The 19092-nt window shown below is 44.4% G+C and overlaps 1 protein-coding gene and 1 gene segment (V, D, J or C); both read right to left on the reverse strand.

Moving 5' to 3' along the window:
* Nucleotides 1-19092, reverse strand: part of LOC130113067 (uncharacterized) — a 1140561-nt gene that overhangs the window by 519455 nt on the left and 602014 nt on the right. The gene's annotated exons all lie outside the window — the stretch shown is intronic.
* The window catches only part of LOC130113253 (Ig mu chain C region membrane-bound form-like), a 61427-nt gene that overhangs the window by 3292 nt on the left and 39043 nt on the right, over nt 1-19092 (reverse strand). Inside the window, 4 exon segments of the C gene segment in view lie at nt 475-801; nt 902-1234; nt 5186-5485; nt 6878-6954. Coding sequence covers nt 475-801; nt 902-1234; nt 5186-5485; nt 6878-6954 — 1037 coding nt within the window.

Genomic DNA, 19092 nt, shown 5'->3' on the forward strand with positions numbered 1-19092 from the left:
TCTAAAAGATTTGTGGTATTGAATGTATAGGTAGCTGGATCTGCTGCCACATCATCAACAAGCCAAGACACTACAAGCTCCTTGGGGTAGAAATCTTTCACATAGCAAGTCAGGATCACCACGTCATTACTAGTTTGTTCTACTGGACTCAGCAGAAAAACAGATGGACGCTTAATCGTTTCTCCTGCAAGCATGAGAGAACAATCACAACTTAGTGCCAGAACTGAGAATGCTTCACACAAACATATATATGTGTGTGTGTGTGTATGTGTATATAAATAATCCAGTGATTCAAGTAAATTCTTTATGAGACAGACAGCACAAGCCTGTTTCCTGCCATAAGCAATCATATTTTATAGATATGTTAACATATTTGACATTTAATATTAAAATATATTATATGTAAAACATGCACTAAATGACAGCACAATACATTGTTAGTCTTTCATGTACTGTAACCAAAAACATTCTCACCTTTGTCCCTTTGAAAACGCTCCCTTACAGCTTTAATTAAGTCGTTGTGTTCAACAACACAATAATATTCCATCCCCTCGCTCCACTCCTCAAACAGGACATCCACTTCAATTCTGTAGAGGTTGTGGGGTCCTCGGCTGCTCTTATGACTGTCCTTGTTTAAAGGTTTCCCATCTTTGTCCTGCCACTCAACTGACTCAACGGATCCTTGTTTTTCCAGCACTTCACACACAAGTTTAGCTTTTTTGTTCAGAAACAGGTCTTCCAAACTGAGGGGCAAGATCTCAATGTCAACATATACACATGGGTCATTACATGTGGTGGAACCTGTAGAAAGAAGAGTGGTTAAGCAAGACTGAACTGTTACAGCTGGGAAATCATTAGAATTGCAATTATGATCATTTCTGCTTTCCATAGGTTTACTCACCCGGTGTGGTATTATAGTCCACAGATTTGTTGACATTTTCTTCTTTTTGCTTAAACACACATGTAATCTTGGCTTCCGATTCCGTCCAAGCACTTTTATCAACCTGGAGATAGTTTACGACACTGTACAAAGTCCCATTCTCATTACGTTTGGGCTCAAAGGAGGTCTGGATCTCAGAGATTTTGTCACGGATTTCCTCATCGTCTCTGAGCCATTTGATTTCATGAGCATTTGGTGAAAAATCAGTGGCAAAGCAGGAGAAGGAAGTTGATCTCTCATTCTTCATCTCAGGAGAGATCAACACGTTAAGAGTTGGCAACTGATGAAACTCGACTGAAAAACAAACATACACAGATATATGTATGCAGAAGCAGAGAATGATATATATGCAGAAGCTAAGGGCAATAAATGTGCTAAAGTGGAGGGTAAGAGACTAAAACTATATTCATTAACTTTTTATGCCGTGTTAGTAAGAGCTTAAACTGGTCACCCCCCCCCCCAACATGTTTGGTTGTCACTAGAGTGTAAATGTGGATTTTTTTAAAATTTACAACATATACAAAATCAATAAGGGGTGGGGCTTCAGTACATGCTTCTGCATATCCATTGACTGTACATACAAGCTAACACTGACAGAGTCCCACACAGCTGGAAACCTGCCCTGGACTAAACAGTCGGCCTGCAACAACAACCTCATCACCATCCTAACAGCCTTTCCCATATTCTCTGAGAGCTTCACTGCCCAACATTGTGCACAATCTGCTCTCTTTGTCCTCTCAGTGTCCCTCATTCAGTTAACACTAAGAGGCTCAACTTCCTCTGAATCTACAACAGACAAACCAAATAGAAACCACAACTAAATGCACATCTGTGAGGAGAAAAAAAACAAGTAACAAGTCAAATTCAGCCTAACAACTAACTGTACCACATGCTTTTACATAATTGTGTGGTGCATTTCAACTGGACTACTTTAGCCTTCTGGAGAACTGGCTTGCCAAGCGGCTCCAAATACTTTCTTGACTTAAATCACACACTCCCCCAGTAAACATGGCTTTACTTTTTAGGCAATGCGATGCAACTGACGTACTAATTTGTTTTTACGATTTGCAAGTTTGATACCAACTGACTGACTTCTTGTGGTAGACCTGTTAAATATTCAACATTTTGTGGTGTATTTGAGTTGCACATGCCATGAACACGCTTGTCGAATTATGACCAGAAAGTCCATCAGTTAGCCTGATAATCCCCTTTTGAATGGGGTCAAGCAGGGGGCAGGTAACACACATAACACAACTCCAAATCACAAATGATCTCTGCAATTATAAGAAATTACTGGGCCTCCCCAAAAATTAAAAGCCCCATGTGAACAGAATATAAATGAGCGGGTAAATAAGTATTTAGGTTAAGCCCGCTTGTTGTTGACATTCGATAGCTATCTTCTGCCTATTAACATTTCTTAAAGAGGGATTTTGACACTTGTTGATGTATGTGTTGTACATTCGTTGTACGTGTTGGTGTAAACGCGAGTCTGGAACGGCTGCAATGACCCCCCCACGACTTGTAATATTATTAAACCTGCAATATTACTCTCCTCTAATACTGCGGTAAGAAGATTTCCATGCCATGGCAGCTGTACTAAACAGGATTTTGAACTGTGATTGTTGGTGAAACAAAGTGCAGGAAGACAACAATAAGAAAACCAAAGGATTATGCAAGTAGATGGAAGGAAGCAGACATATTACTACACGGTGCATATGTTAAGTGCAGATGGCCTACGTTAGGATGGAAAGAGAGGAAAAAATACGAGCCAGTATCTCAGTTTGCATGGGCAAGCTTAAGCCTTTCCTTTCCAGCAATGTTCAGCTTGCCACAACCTGCCACTGTCGTAGTACAACTTGCTGCAACTTGTCACTGTCGTAGTACAACTTGCTGCAACTTGTCACTGTCGCAGTACAACTTGCTACTGATACAGTACAACTTGCTGCAACCTGCCACTGTCGCAGTACAACTTGCTACTGATACAGTACAACTTGCTGCAACTTGTCACTGTCGCAGTACAACTTGCTACTGATACAGTACAACTTGCTGCAACCTGCCACTGTCGCAGTACAACTTGCTACTGATACAGTACAACTTGCTGCAACCTGCCACTGTCGCAGTACAACTTGCTACTGATACAGTACAACTTGCTGCAACCTGCCACTGTCGCAGTACAACTTGCTACTGATACAGTACAACTTGCTGCAACTTGCCACTGTCGCAGTACAACTTGCTGCAACTTGTCACTGTTGCAGTACAACTTGCCACTGTCGCAGTACAACTTGTCACTGTCGCAGGACAACTTGCCACTGATGCAGTACAACTTGCTGCAACCTGCCACCGACGCAGTACAACTTGCTGCAACTTGTCACTGTCGCAGTGCAACTTGCCACTGACGCAGTACAACTTGTCACTGTCGCAGGACAACTTGCCACTGATACAGTACAACTTGCTGCAACCTGCCACCGACGCAGTACAACTTGCTGCAACTTGTCACTGTCGCAGTGCAACTTGCCACTGACGCAGTACAGCTTGCCGCAACCTGCCACTGACGCAGTACAACATGCCGCAACCTGTCACTGTCGCAGTACAACTTGCCGCAACCTGCCACTGACGCAGTACAACTTGCCGCAACCTGCCACTGACGTAGTACAACTTGCCGCAACCTGCCACTGACGCAGTACAACTTGCCGCAACCTGCCACTGACGCAGTACAACTTGCCGCAACCTGCCACTGACGCAGTACAACGTGCCGCAACCTGCCACTGACGCAGTACAACGTGCCGCAACCTGCCACTGACGCAGTACAACGTGCCGCAACCTGCCACTGGCGCAGTACAACTCGCCGCAACCTGCCACGGATGCAGTACAACTTGCCGCAACCTGCCATGGATGCAGTACAACTCGCAATACAACTTGCCGCAACCTGCCACTGACGCAGTACAACATGCCGCAACCTGCCACTGACGCAGTACAACATGCCGCAACCTGCCACTGTTGCAGTACAACTTGCCGCAACCTGCCGCTGACGCAGTACAACTTGCCGCGACCTGCCGCTGACGCAGTACAACTTGCCGCAAGCTGCCGCTGACGCAGTACAACTTGCCGCAAGCTGCCGCTGACGCAGTACAACTTGCCGCAAGCTGCCGCTGACGCAGTACAACTTGCCGCAAGCTGCCGCTGACGCAGTAAAACTTGCCGCAAGCTGCCGCTGACGCAGTAAAACTTGCCGCAAGCTGCCGCTGACGCAGTACAACTTGCCGCAAGCTGCCGCTGACGCAGTACAACTTGCCGCAAGCTGCCGCTGACGCAGTACAACTTGCCGCAAGCTGCCGCTGACGCAGTACAACTTGCCGCAACCTGCCACTGACGCAGTACAACTTGCCGCAAGCTGTCACTGACGCAGTACAACTTGCCGCAACCTGTCACTGACGCAGTACAACTTGCCGCAACCTGTCACTGATGCAGTACAACTTGCCGCAACCTGCCACTGACGCAGTACAACTTGCCGCAACCTGCCACTGACGCAGTACAACTTGCCGCAACCTGCCACTACACAGTACAACTTGCCGCAACCTGCCACTACCGCAGTACAACTTGCCGCAACCTGTCACTGACGCAGTACAACTTGCCGCAACCTGCCACTGACGCAGTACAACTTGCCGCAACCTGCCACTGACGCAGTACAACTTGCCGCAACCTGCCACTGACACAGTACAACTTGCCGCAACCTGCCACTACACAGTACAACTTGCTGCAACCTGCCACTGATGCAGTACAACTTGAATAACATGGAATTACAACTATCATGAGGTTCTTTGTGTTTCCTTTGTTCCTGTTCCAATCTTTCTTACAACAACATAGCTTTGTAACTTTGCAGATATTTCTAAGACACCTAAATCAGTTATTGATTTCAATACTGAACCTTGTTTTTACTTTGGTCACTTAAAAAAACAACTGGATGACATAAGATATTCTGTTTGTTACATTTTTTTCTTATATTTTGTCAAATCCAATATATTTATGAATTTTTTCTGCACATACACTTTTGCATTAGAAATCATTTCTGTTTAGAAATATAGAAGACAATTAAACATTTCTGTAAGGAAAAGATAATTGTAAAAAATACTTAACAGAAATTTCTTCATTATACGTGAAGTACTGATCTAATAAATGTAATTTAAACCAACTCACATGTTGGATTAAAAAAGTGTTTGAGTTTTTCATCATCTACAAGTAACTCACCTTTCTTCTGAAGGCGGCATTGTTTTTGTCCTGCTGAATGCTCAACAACACAGTTGACAACTTTCCTGGCGTCCCAGTAGTCTCGCTGCACGCGGACCCGACTGACTCCAAAGTAAGCCCTGTTTTTCTCAACAGCGGGGTACTGAAGTACATCAGGCAGGGCAACTCCCTCGGCGTTGGTGCATCTGAAGCCCAGTGAGGCGGGTGTAAAGTCGGTGGCGAGGCAGCCGAGAGTCACGGTGTCTCCGGTCTCGGGGCCACATTGCTCCAGAGGAAACACAGTAGGGGCCTTTGGTGTGGCTGACAGAGGAGAGACAAACCGTCCTTACAACAGCAATACACACATTACATGTCTCTCTTACTGACAAGTCCTCCTGCAGGAAGTCACACACATTCTAGTGTTGCTCGACTAGAACAGGGGCACAACAACCTCCCTGTGATAACAAAGGTCGTGTTAGTTTCACACCAGTAAGCAGTATATTGAAAGTAATATTTTTTACCATTTATGTACTCAACAAAGTCCCCTGAACATTCCTCAAACTACATAAAAAGTGTTGGTTAACTCAGGCTTTGGAAAACCAGAGAGGAATCTGTGACACTGTCAAATATTGGCTTAGGCATTGCTGTAGCTTATACTGCACATCACACAACCCATTTTAATTTCCACATTTTACACGGCTGAAACACTGCATTCTGCTTTTTAAACTGAAGTTTCCCCTGGATAAGCTCGGCTTTGGTGAAGGCCGTCTGGTAGCAAATACACAGAAAATACCTTTTGCTTTGATTTTACCAGCAATTAGATATAAAAGAGGAATATTTATCACTGCAAAACGCTTGCTAGAATATATTTAAAAAGAACTGTGAAAAATTGAACATTTATATGAGAAATGACACCGACTAAATTAATGCCTAATTAAAATATTTGTTTGAATATTGAAATATTTCCAGACAACTATTTACTGTTATTTTTCATTATTATTTCTATCGGTTTGTATATTTTACTGTTCTGTTCATGTCTTTTTAAAAACTTAAGTGAGAAAAAAAAGAAAAACGCTTGCTAGTTCGTACTTTCCTAAGTAAGCTATTCTATAACGATAATAGTGATAATAATGACAGCACTGTGCTGCGTATCTTTACACTTAATTAACATTTTAAACACATTACGTTGCAACGGCAGAAATCTGAACCTGACATTTGCCAACTCAACACAACCAAACTGCCTCTGGCCGCTCAAACACAAAGTAGAGAAATCTAAATCCTGAGCAAATAATCAGTGTGGGTTTCAAACTGTGCATGATGTTAAAAGTCTTACCTGATGAAACGGTTACTAGTGAGTAGTTAACACCCAGCTATCATCATTACACAATTCATTTCACACGGCCAACCAGAACTACCGTTACCGGCATTATCACTACCTAGTATCCACATCGGTAGTGCCGTGGACCGGCAACTATAACAGCACAGAACATTTTGCAACTGCTGATAAATGAGATTGTAAATGAGCAGTAAAACTACTGTTTTACAGTAGCAACATGTGACCGCCAGATTATATAGGTGCAGTCGTTTCATTTCATCTCTACTTAATCCCAACAGAAAAACACCACAAATTCCAAACTTGCTTCTACCCTAAAATGTGTTATGTTGAAGAAATGAAGACGTGTGTGTGTTATCAGAAATAAGAGTTTCTCTTACCTGATGAGACCGTGACCACCGTGCCTTTTCCCCAGTAGTCAAAATAAGTGTCACAGTGCTGTAACGTCACAGTAACTCTGTACAAAAACCAGTGCCCACAAAAGACTCGACTCTACGTTATCCGTGGCACTTGGCCATTTCAGGAATGTGTTCTCGTTTACTTCTGTGTCTCTGATTGGGTCTATTTAGACACGTCACAAACTGATGTTTAACAAAATACAGAAAAAACACAGAACTAGAAAAACCCACACTGGATGTGCTAATGGCTTATTGTACAAAATATGAAGCTTTGAGGAAATTAACCGGTTTATTCCCAAATGTTTCTTTGCAATTTGAGTACATGTATTTTACTCCTTTGACCTCCCCAACACACAAACTTGATGCCCTTTTTGATTATTTGTTGGTTAAGTTGGTGAAATATTAGGTTTTATACTCCGTCACAATAGTGACCGGTGGAAAACAGCGTAGTCAGAATTCATACAAACTGTTCAGTTAGACCGATTTACACATTTAAAATCATAACAGCAACATATGCAACACAGAAGAATGAGACATGGTTAGAATTTACTTCATAACTATTACTGTTGTTCACGTAACACGTTTCAACTTACAATAACACAAAAACTGCCGTTGGCAAGCTCATGTGAGGGTGGCTCATTGATTTATGACCAACAGAAGCCGGGACATGGAAACTAGACACCACGTACAATCCAACACTGTAAAAGTAAAATAAAAGGTGTCATCCATTATCCATACCGCTTATCCTGCTCTCAGGGTCGCGGGGATACTGGAGCCTGTCTCAGCAGTCATTGGGTGGCAAGCAGGGAGACACCCTGGACAGGCCACCAGGCCATCACACAGGGCCGATACACCCAGACATTCATACCTAGGGACAATGTAGTACGGCCAATTCACCTGACCTACATGTCTTTGGACTGTGGGAGGAAACCGGAACATCTGGAGGAAACCCACGCAGACACGGGAAGAACATGCAAACGCCACACAGTGGATGACCTCGGGCGACCCCCAAGGTTGGACTACCCCGGGGCTCGAACCCAGGACCTTCTTGCTGTGAGGCGACCGCGCTAACCACACCCCTTTGGAGCAATAAACAGTAAACCAAAACCCGAATAAACATTAACATTGAAATAGGCTACTACAGTCTGAAATTGTACATTAGCTTACTTCTGATGATTACAGCAGGAGACGACGGGGCTTCGTATTGAACACTGAATTTATGTCATTATAGTCCAACGAGTCTGTCAGGATTTTTTTTTTGGAATTTTCTGCTTTCATTGGATAGTGATAGTAGAAAGAGAGGGGATGCCATGCAGCAAAGGGTGCTAGGCTCCACAATTTATATCCAAACCGGATTGTTTTGCCCCTGATGAATTGCTTGCAACATGCCTGCCACAATAAGTATCATAATTTCGTCAACCGATAACCATTTTGACTATGGCATCGTTTTGTAAGACTCATTCAGTGCACTGAAGATGGGCTGTACTTTGTAGGAAGGGTCGCTGTTGGCCTTTGAGTCATCTATCAGATGGATTGACTGCAGGAGTGGGAGGTGGGGAACACCAATTAGTTCTCATGGACATCTGTCTCATCCTCCAGAGAGTTCACCTCTGCATCGCCATTCATAGTCTACCTGTAATACACCCGCCGGTCCAACGTGTCAGAGTCACGGTTTGCCTTGCTCAGGCGTGAAAAGTACACGCGTGTCTGAAGGTGCAGTGCCAGCAGGGGGCGATGATTAGGGTTAGGGGTCGACTCTCTACCGCCAAATGAAATGTAATTAACATGACAACACTCATAAGCAACAGAAAAAATATTAAAAAAAATATAGCAGCCACGTATACCTGATGGGGAGGGATTTTGGAAAATGCTGCATGCTTTTCTTTTTTTTAAATTTTATTTCTGATTTTTCCCTTTTTTCTCCCAATTTAGTGGCCAATTGATCCCTATTTTAATTCAAACACCCACCCTCGTATTGTATGCGTTCGCCAACTGCATCTCTCCGGCCGGCAGTCTCGAAGGAAAGCGCCTCCCCACTTTCGTGACAAGGCGAATCCAAGCCGAACCACTGTTTTTCCGACACACACAGAGACGCATTCACATGACGAACACAAGCCGACTCCGCCCCCCTCCCGAAGACAGCGTTGCCAATGATTGCTGCTTCATCGAGTCCGGCCATAGTCAGATCTGACGAGACCGGGGCGCGAACCCCAGTCCCCAGTAGGCAACTGCATCGACACCAAGCCGATGCTTAGACCGCTACGCCACCGCGGACCCGCATGCTTCTTTTCCTCCGTGGGGAGTTGCTGGCATTGTGCTAATCATCGCCCCCTGCTGGCATTGCACCGTCATATACGCGTGTACTTTTCACGCCTGAGCGAGGCAAACCGTGACATTGACACGTTGGACCGGCGGGTGAATTACATGTTTTGGCGTGATACTGGGCTGCGGTCACAATTGGGACCATTAACAAATTTACACCTCTTACGACCAAAATATATATGCAGGAGTACAATTCTCAATATATTTCAGTAGTACAGCCTTTAAAGAACATATGTACCAAATATTATAGTTCTATCTGTTAATTAAGGTGTTTCACTTACTTCCTTTTGTAGAAGTCTGAGGAAGACATCTTCTTCCTTAGGCGCAAGCAGGAAGGGTAGAGGCTAGTTCCCATCGATGCAGAGAACGGAAATGGAGTAGAGAACGGTCAACTGAGCATGCGCGAAATGCCTCTACCATGCCTCCACACGCCCCGCGTAGCATCCAGGCGCTAGGATTCTAGGAAGACCCACCCCTACTCTGCGTCTGATTAGTTAACTTTAACCCTAACCCCGCCCTAGCCCTAACCTACCCAAACAACGGAGGCAACGAGTACTTGCGCATGCTCAGTTGACCGTTCTCTGCATCGATGGGAACTAGCCTCTACCAAGCAGGTAGTAAGCTGGTCTGGTCATGTGACCTTTCACACTAGTCACATGACATTGGTAAGTTTTAGTCAAGACAATCTATTTTCCATTTAAAAGTTGAATTTCTTGCCCAAAGCCAACAACAGCACTTTTAGAGATTCCAGAAAAACAAAAACAATTCATGTTAACCGGGGTTGCAAGGCTGAACCCAATATGCCGACACAGACAGACTAACGACCGGAGACAGGGGCTGGGCAGAGCAGGCAGGACTGTGGGAAACATGGGGAGCCGGGTCTAGATGAGGAAACAGGCAATGTCGCAACATAAAGGCCAGAAGTGTAGGCTGAACTGCGCAGGCACTACGGTCTGACAAGGTGGATGTGGCAAGGCTGGGTACATAAGGGGTAGGGTTGATTGCTGTAAATGAGATGCAGGTGGTGTACCTCTGCTCTGCTTGCCACACACCTGCCTCCAATCCTGAAGACACATACACACACAAACAGGAGACAGCGAAACTAGGGCAGGGGGAGTAGCCAAGATAAGGGAGACAATTAGGGAGACTGGGTCAAAGAGGGTGAGTCCTGGGAGGGCCCCCCCACAGGCTTGTCACCCCCCCCACAGGCTTGTCACCCCCCCCACGGGGTTGTCAGGATGGAGCTCATGGAAAGCTCGGATGAGCGGAAGGTCCAGGATGTGATTTTGAGGGACCCAGCAGCATTCCTCAGGACCATATCCCTCCCAATCCACCAGGTACTACAGGGTGGCCCCGATGGAGTACGTCCAGAAGCCACCGGATGGGATATACTGGGCTGCCATCCCATGCATGGAGGGGCCACTGCTGGGGGGGGAACAAGGGACTGGAGAAGACGGGCTTCAGATGGGAGACATGGAACATGGGGTGCACCTGAAGGGAGGCTGGGAGTTTGAGCCGTACTGCCACTGGGTTAATAACCTTGTCCACTGGGAAAGGACCAACGAAGTGGTGAGAGAGCTTCTTGGATTCCACCTTCAGCAGCAGGTCCTTGGTGGAAAGCCACACCTCTTGATCAGAGACATACGCAGGAGCTGGGGTGCGGTGACGGTTAACCTGGGACAGGGTGGAGACATGGAGCAGGGCAGCGCGGGCCTGACTCCAGATGCGCCAGCAGCCTTGTAGGTTGGCCTGCACCGATGGCACTGCAACTTTACCCTCCGACTTTATCAGGACTTGGAACACAGCAGGTGCATTCATCAGGCCGAATGGCATAATTACGTACTTAAAAGTGTCGGAGAAGTTTTTTTAAATACCATTTTTCATTCATCCCCCTCTCGCATGCACACAAGGTAGTAGGCATTGTGGAGATCCAACTTAGAAAGAAAACACCACGGCACCGTGGAGGGAGAAAAAAGCAGAGCTGATTAGTGGCAACGGATATTTGTTCTTAACAGTAATCTGATTAAGCTCTGTGAAATTCAATGCACGGTCTAAGTGGGCCATCTTTCTTACTTACAAAGAAAAACCCTGCATCCACTGGAGAAGAAGAGGGGCATATATCTCTCCAGCCAGGGAGTCACAAATGTATGTTTCCATGGCCTCTTGTTCCGGCCAGGAGAGATTGTAAAGCCAGCTGCTGAGCAGAGGCACTCCAGGTTCCAAGTCTATGGCACAGTTATAGGGCCGGCGGGGAGGTAGAGACAGAGCCTGGTGTTAGCTAAAAACTGAGGATAGATCATGATATACTGAGGGAACTGTGGAGAGGTCTAGTGGCTCAGGAAAATACTGCAAACTGGGGAGAGTTGGAGCAGAGGCTGAGTGCAAAAAGTTACAATGGCAAAATTAACTCCATGCATTAACCCTACCCATGATCCAGTTGAAGTATGGGTTGGGGAGTTTCAAGCACGGGTGCCCAAGAACTACGGGAAAATGGGGGCTGTCAATGATGTGAAAATTGATCTTTTCCTGGTGGTAGCCGGAGAGATGGAGGAGGACAGGAATGGTCTTCTCCATGACATGGGCAAGGCCATTTAGAGAGTTGGCCTCCAGAGGTGGGTCGATGGGAGTGGTGTCCAGAGTGAACTGTCTGGCCACTTGCTGGCCTAAAAAAACTCGCATCAGCACTGGAGTCAAGAAGAGCGGACAGAGGACAATGCTGGCCCCGCCACACCAAAGTGGCTTCCAGTTGATGGCGAGAGAGGGAGGAGTAAGTGGTTCAGCTCAGCAGTATCTCTCCCACAACTGCCGAGCCGACTCTTGCTGGGTGCACCGGCCAGTGGCTATAGACAACAGTATAGACAAGCAGTATAGACAACTCCTCAGGTTGAATGACCACTGACATTGCTCTGTGGAAAGGCGAGTCCGGCCCAGCCGCATGGGTTCCTGGTTGGGTGGAGTCTGGGGAACAGAAGCAATCAATACAGATGAAATAGGCATGGAGGAGACAAAAGCAGACTGCTTTTGCCTTCTCCCTTTGGTGCTCCTGAAGGTGGTTATCGATTCGGATGGCTAAAGCAATGAGTTCATTGAGCCCACTAGGCTCCTCCCGGGACACGACTCATCCTTGATGTTTTCTTTAAGCCCATGTTGAAACGTCTCCTGGAGAGACTCATGGATCCAGCTTCTCTCCACGACGAGAGCCCGGAATTCAATTTTGGCCACACTACAGTTACCCTGCCGGAGAGACATGAGCTGCCTTGTTGCATCCTTACCTCGAACTGGATGATCAAAAACCTTCCTCATCTCCAGAGTGAAGCTGGCATACATGGCGCAGACAGTGGTTTGCCTCTCCCACACCGCGGTTGCCCAGGCAAACTTGGGACCTCGGAGCAACCCAATCACATAAGTGATTTTTGCTCTCTCTAACCGGCATACATACGTATGAGGTTGTTGTTCCAAAACTAGAGAACACTGCAACAGACTGGCAAGCCCCTGAGATCACCATCATATCGCTCAGGAGCAGGGATAGATGGTTTGCGAGACAGGGGTGTGGAACTGGACACTACAGGGAAGTTCAGGGCAGCCACATTGCTTTGGAGGTCAATGAGGGACTGCACAACGGCACTGATTTGGTCCATAACAGGTCTCAGGGTCTTGTCATGCTACCCGAGTAGTATGTCCTGATTGGCGAGCGCTTGCTGGGGCCCGTCTGTGGTGGCTGCGTCCATACTGGCCAGATCGTACCGTTAACTGGGGCTGCAAGACTGAACCCAATATGCCAACACAGACAGACTCAAGGCAGGGTTTCAGTAAAACAAGTCTTTTAATGCCAGGCAAGATGAGAGGCTGGCAGAGTGAGGAGCAGACAGGAAACATTGGGTCCACGGCAAGAGCTCATAGGGGAGGGGACCTTGACCAAACCGGGAAGCAGAAAGCCAAGCGGTGTTCCCTGGAAACAGACCAACGACTGAAGGCAGGGGCTGGGCAGAGCAGGCAGGACCAATATTTGATAAATAAACTGTGAATACCCCTCCTTGAATACCAATCTTTTCAAGATGGAGAAATTTAGAAAAATGCTTGGATGCCTGTAGCACACTAAGCTGTGCTAATATTTTGGATTTGCAGTCTGTTTATTATTACCTGAAGTTACATTTTAAAGGTTTATCTAATGGTTTTGTATGTTTACTCAGTCACTGCCCTCACACTCATGTACAATACACTGGTTGTGCAAACTCACTGCTTGCTAAGCTGACTGATAGTTTTGACAGGACTCTCTATACTAGTAGTTTTCAATCCATTCTTCAGCGATCTCCAGTACTGCTAGTTTTCTATTCTGCCCGGTGGTTAATTTGATTCAGCTGTAGTGTCAGGTATTCCAGTTTTCAATTAGGTAGATTTTAGATTTGGCACAAAGGCAATTAGCGAGAAAAGAAATCATAGGGATGCTTTCCAATAAGGCAACACAACCGATCATGTTACATGGAGATGAACTGCTAATGATCACTACGCTTGTGCAAAGAACTGAAATAGTTCAACTCACCAAGTCAGAGCACACTGCAGAGGCTTTAATTAATACATTTCCTTAACCCCCCAAAAAAGTCTTGTTTTGCAAAAGCCAGTCACTATAGCCAGTTAAACTGAAACATGTAGATGAGAATGACTATAGCTACTCCACCACAAAGTTATTTAAAACAAATATTGCAGCAGAGTATGGGGTGAAACATTATCAAACGATCTCAAACTATGCCAGCTACTGAAATGAACGTATTTAGGTCAAGCTGTAGTAACAAAGCCAAAAACAACTGCACCCCTGTGGACACATTTTGGTTTTAAGCCAAATAAAAAAGGAGAGCTCAATAACTTGGAGGAAGCAATATGTCATTTCTTTGTCTAGTTCAGTAATGGGCTTTGTCTACAAAAGTGATTACAAAACCTAAAAGGCAAAGAAAAATGTCATATATTTATATGTTCCAGTGTTTGATGTCAATAAATGGTTGTTCCTCGTAAGGTGTATGTGTATTATTACACTGTTATTAGGGTTATACCATAATCATTGCATAAAATGGATAAAAGACAGTTATCTGAATGACAATCAGTCGTCAGCTAAAACGTCATGATGTTGAAAGCACTAGTTAGAGTTACCATTAACAGTTAGCATGGACAGCAACCAGAGTAGCGCTAGTTAGAGTTAGCATTAACAGTTAGCATGGACAGCTAGAGTAGCATTAGTTAGAGTTAGCATTTACAGTTAGCATGGGCAGCAACTAGAGTAACACTAGTTAGAGTTAGCATTAACAGTTAGCATGGACAGCAACTAGAGTAACACTAGTTAGAGTTAGCATTAACAGTTAGCATGGACAGCAACTAGAGTAGCACTAGTCAGCATTAGCATTAACAGTTTGCATGAACAGCAACTAGAGTAGCACTAGCTAGCGTTAGCATTAACAGTTTGCATGGACAGCAACTATAGGGGAAAAGTATTGAATCATTGTCATTGATACCTGTCTCTAAAATCATTGTTGTCTTACAGTATATTGTCTTTCTTATGTGTATCCTGTTTGATGCACCTGACTTGAAAAACAATTTACTTTCAAAGACAATAAACCAACTATCTACTCAGGGCTCATATTGGTGTCCAGGCTATATCACACTCCTGTAGTCAGGGCATTACAGTTTAAGTGGATATGATCAGGTATGCCATAATATATTAACATGGTGATTTAACATACCTTATATAGTGAAAAGAACAATTGCAAAAAGTGACATAACATAAACAACCCACTAGCTTGCCTGTTGCAGCAATGTGATTGGATAATTAAAATCACAATAAACTTGGTTGAGACAGATATTTGTAATATTTTCTGGTGTTGCAGCATTTTCAGTCTCAGAGTTAGAACCCTTGGTTGCTGCCTTTGTTTCAACGTGAAGTTCCAATTTGTTGACATGAAGCGGAAGCACCTGGTGTGGTGAATATTGTTTCCTGTCTGTTACATAAACATTAACCAGTGAGGAAGTTGCCTTATGCCTTGCTCCCACAACCACAACGTATGCACACTTTATTCAGTTTCTGTTCCAAGACTCCATCATGTTTTGCCTGTTTTGACTTTGTAGCTTATTGCTTATGTTTCACTTAATATGCAGAATTGATATTGCACCTTCATACTTATAAATAAGTTAAACTTCATATACATATGAACATAACTTATGTATTTATTCCTCCCAGCCATGGCTGGGAGAAATAAATACAAAATAAATACAAGAGAGAAAGAAAGAAATACAAACACTCCTCCTTCAGCAGTTACTGTCAGGGTGACCACAAGTGATACCCAACAGCCCTCCAGCAGGGCATCATTGTAAATATGTTGCATGCTTGGTCCACATTCCCTGCATAAAAAGGCTAAAAATAAAACTTAAAACCTAAAAAAGATACAGATCTGTGCACTTCATGTTATTTTTGGTCATTATGGCATTTCAGTGTTTTCCACAGGTTGACCATTTACTTGTGGTGGTGGTTGTCTGACCTGTGGGATGGGGGATGGGGTTTGGGGGGGTGCTACTGTAGTTTAGACAAGTAAAACACAAGTTTATGAATTACTCAGTAGTATTGTATGGATATTCATACAGATAAACAACTTCTAAGGCTGGGCCCGAATATCGATGTATTTTTCAATTATTATTATTTATTTTTTTGCTAAATGTAGGCTATCAATAAAGGTGAACTGCAAAATATACACTCACTGGCCACTTTATTAGGTACACCTTGCTAGTACCGAGTTGGACCCCCTTTTGCCTTCAGAACTGCCTTAATCCTTCGTGGCATAGATTCAACAAGGTACTGGAAACATTCCTCAGAGAGTTAGGTCCATATTGACATGATAGCATCACGCAGTTGCTGCAGATTTGTCGGCTGCACATCCATGATGCGAATCTCCCGGTCCACCACATCCCAAAGGTGCTCTATTGGATTGAGATCTGGTGACTGTGGAGGCCATTTGAGTACAGTGAACTCATTGTCATGTTCAAGAAACCAGTCTGAGATGATTCGAGCTTTATGACATGGCGCGTTATCCTGCTGGAAGTAGCCATCAGAAGATGGGAACACTGTGGTCATAAAGGGATGGACATGGTCAGCAACAATACTCAGGTAGGCTGTGGCGTTGACACGATGCTCAATTGGTACTAAGGGGCCCAAAGTGTGCCAAGAAAATATCCCCCACACCATTACACCACCACCACCAGCCTGAACCGTTGATACCAGGCAGGATGGATCCATGCTTTCATGTTGTTGACGCCAAATTCTGACCCTACCATCCGAATGTCGCAGCAGAAATCGAGACTCCTCAGACCAGGCAACGTTTTTCCAATCTTCTATTGTCCAATTTTGGTGATCCTGTGCGAATTGTAGCCTCAGCTTCCTGTTCTTAGCTGACAGGAGTGGCACCCGGTGTGGTCTTCTGCTGCTGTAGCCCATCTGCCTCAAGGTTCGACGTGTTGTGCGTTCAGAGATGCTCTTCTGCATACCTCAGTTGTAATGAGTGGTTATTTGAGTTACTGTTGCCTTTCTATCAGCTCGAACCAGTCTGGCCATTCTCCTCTGACCTCTGGCATCAACAAGGCATTTTCGCCCACAGAACTGCCGCTCACTGGATATTTTCTCTTTTTCAGACCATTCTCTGTAAACCCTAGAGATGGTTGTGCGTGAAAATCCCAGTAAATCAGCAGTTTCTGAAATACTCAGACCAGCCCGTCTGGCACCAACAACCATGCCACGTTCAAAGTCACTTAAATCACCTTTCTTCCCCATTCTGATGCTCGGTTTGAACTGCAGCAGATCGTCTTGACCATGTCTACATGCCTAAATGCATTGAGTTGCTGCCATGTGATTGGCTGATTAGAAATTTGCGTTAACGAGCAGTTGGACAGGTGTGCCTAATAAAGTGGCCGGTGAGTGTATTTGTCTGCCCATTCTTTTCTCTTTTTTATTTTTGGACCCCCCCCTTTTCTCCCCAACTGTACCCATCCCCACTCTTTCCCCACCTTCTCTGCCGATTCGGGAGGGCTGCAGAATGCCACGTGCCTCCTCCGATACATGTGGAGTCACCATCCGCTTCTTTTCACCTGACAGTGAGGAGTTTCGCCAGGGGGACGTAGCACGTGGGAGGATCACGCTATTCCCCCCAGTCCCACTCTTCATCCTCTTCATAGCTGCCCTCACTTCTTCCTTGCTAATCCAAAGCACTTCCTGATTCACTATCCCCTCATCATCCAACCTTCTCTCTCTATCATGTTCTTCATTCATCAGCCCCTCAAAGTACTCCTTCCACCTCCTCAGCACACTCTCCTCGCTTGTCAGCACATTTCCATCTCTATCCTTGATCGCTCTAACCTGCTGCACATCCTTCCCAGCTCGGTCTCTCTGTCTAGCCAATCGGTACAAGTCTTTTTCTCCTTCCTTAGTGTCTAACCTCTTCATCTCTCTGACTATCCCACTTCTTCTTTGCCAACCTCTTCCTCTGCATACTTTGCTGTACTTCCTACTCTACTGACCCACCTAAGCAAATCCCATCCTGCTCAACAATCCTCACAAAACGATAGCTTTTCACCATTCAAGTGCCACATTTGCAACAACAATCTTCTTTCTACTGAAACTATTTCGACACATTGGGAAACATTTGAAAATCATGACTCTGTCAGTTGTATATTGGCTGGTTGCTCATACCAAACAAATCCTAGCGGCGCTTTCAATACTCACAAATGGAGAAAGCATACCCCCAAGGCCGGATTAAAGTAACATAAATATATATATATACACACACATATATATATATAGAGAGAGAGAGAGAGAGAGAGAGAGAGAGAGAGAGAGAGAGAGAGAGAGAGAGAGAGAGAGAGAGAGAGAGAGAGAGAGAGAGAGACAGAGACAGAGACAGAGAGAGAGACAGAGAGAGAGAGAAACAGGCATGTACTGTCTCAGAGAATTTACTTGAATCGCTGGATTATATATAAATTCTCATACACACACACACACACACATATATATATATATATATATATATCATTTTGTTAAAATAAACACTTATCAGTAGAGAAAGTGCTCAACAAATAAGGAGGAAAGTAAAAAAAATTGTTTACTTGACTCACTAGTATGTATATATATATATATAATGCTATCTAATAATTGCTGATATACATCCTAAGCTTGTACAGATCTTTGTCTCTCATGTGAGGTTTTTGTCATGGTGTTTAACACTGTGTGTACCCCACCCAAGGTCACAGTGATAAACACCATGACAAAAACCTAAGCTGCTGCAGTCTGTAGCTGCCACAGGCTTTTCTGAGCAACCTGATCTGAAAAACTTGTTATTTTTCTCATAAATCAGTCGACCTTTACCTACAACACATTTTATACATTCATGCATGGACAAGAAAAAACAAAATCAATGAAATAATGTAAAAACAAGAAGAAAATAATCGGTACCACAGCACTGAAAGATTATAATCAACCAAACAAGAATAGGCTATGGAGTTTCAAGATTAAGTTAAATAATAAACAGAGCCAATCAAAAGCCTCACTGAAATGTCACCGAGTGAAATCCAGACTGAAAAGTTTTTAGTTAGTAGTGAAATTCTGGCTCAGTGTTAAAGCAGCCCCACCTTGCTTTTTTTAAAATTTATTTATTTATTGGATTATTAAAAAGGGAGTTTACAGATATCAGTGACATACAGCAACATATTCTGGGAGCATATTACATAGAGTAATATTAAAATGTATTTTGACACAGCTGGTAACTAGTATAAAGAGTATAAGACATGAGCTATATGGTCTTCTCTTCTTCTTGCCAGTCCAAACCTTTGCAACAAAATTATGTACATGC

This window comes from Lampris incognitus, chromosome 5 (genome assembly GCF_029633865.1).
Source record: "Lampris incognitus isolate fLamInc1 chromosome 5, fLamInc1.hap2, whole genome shotgun sequence".
NCBI lineage: Eukaryota > Metazoa > Chordata > Actinopteri > Lampriformes > Lampridae > Lampris > Lampris incognitus.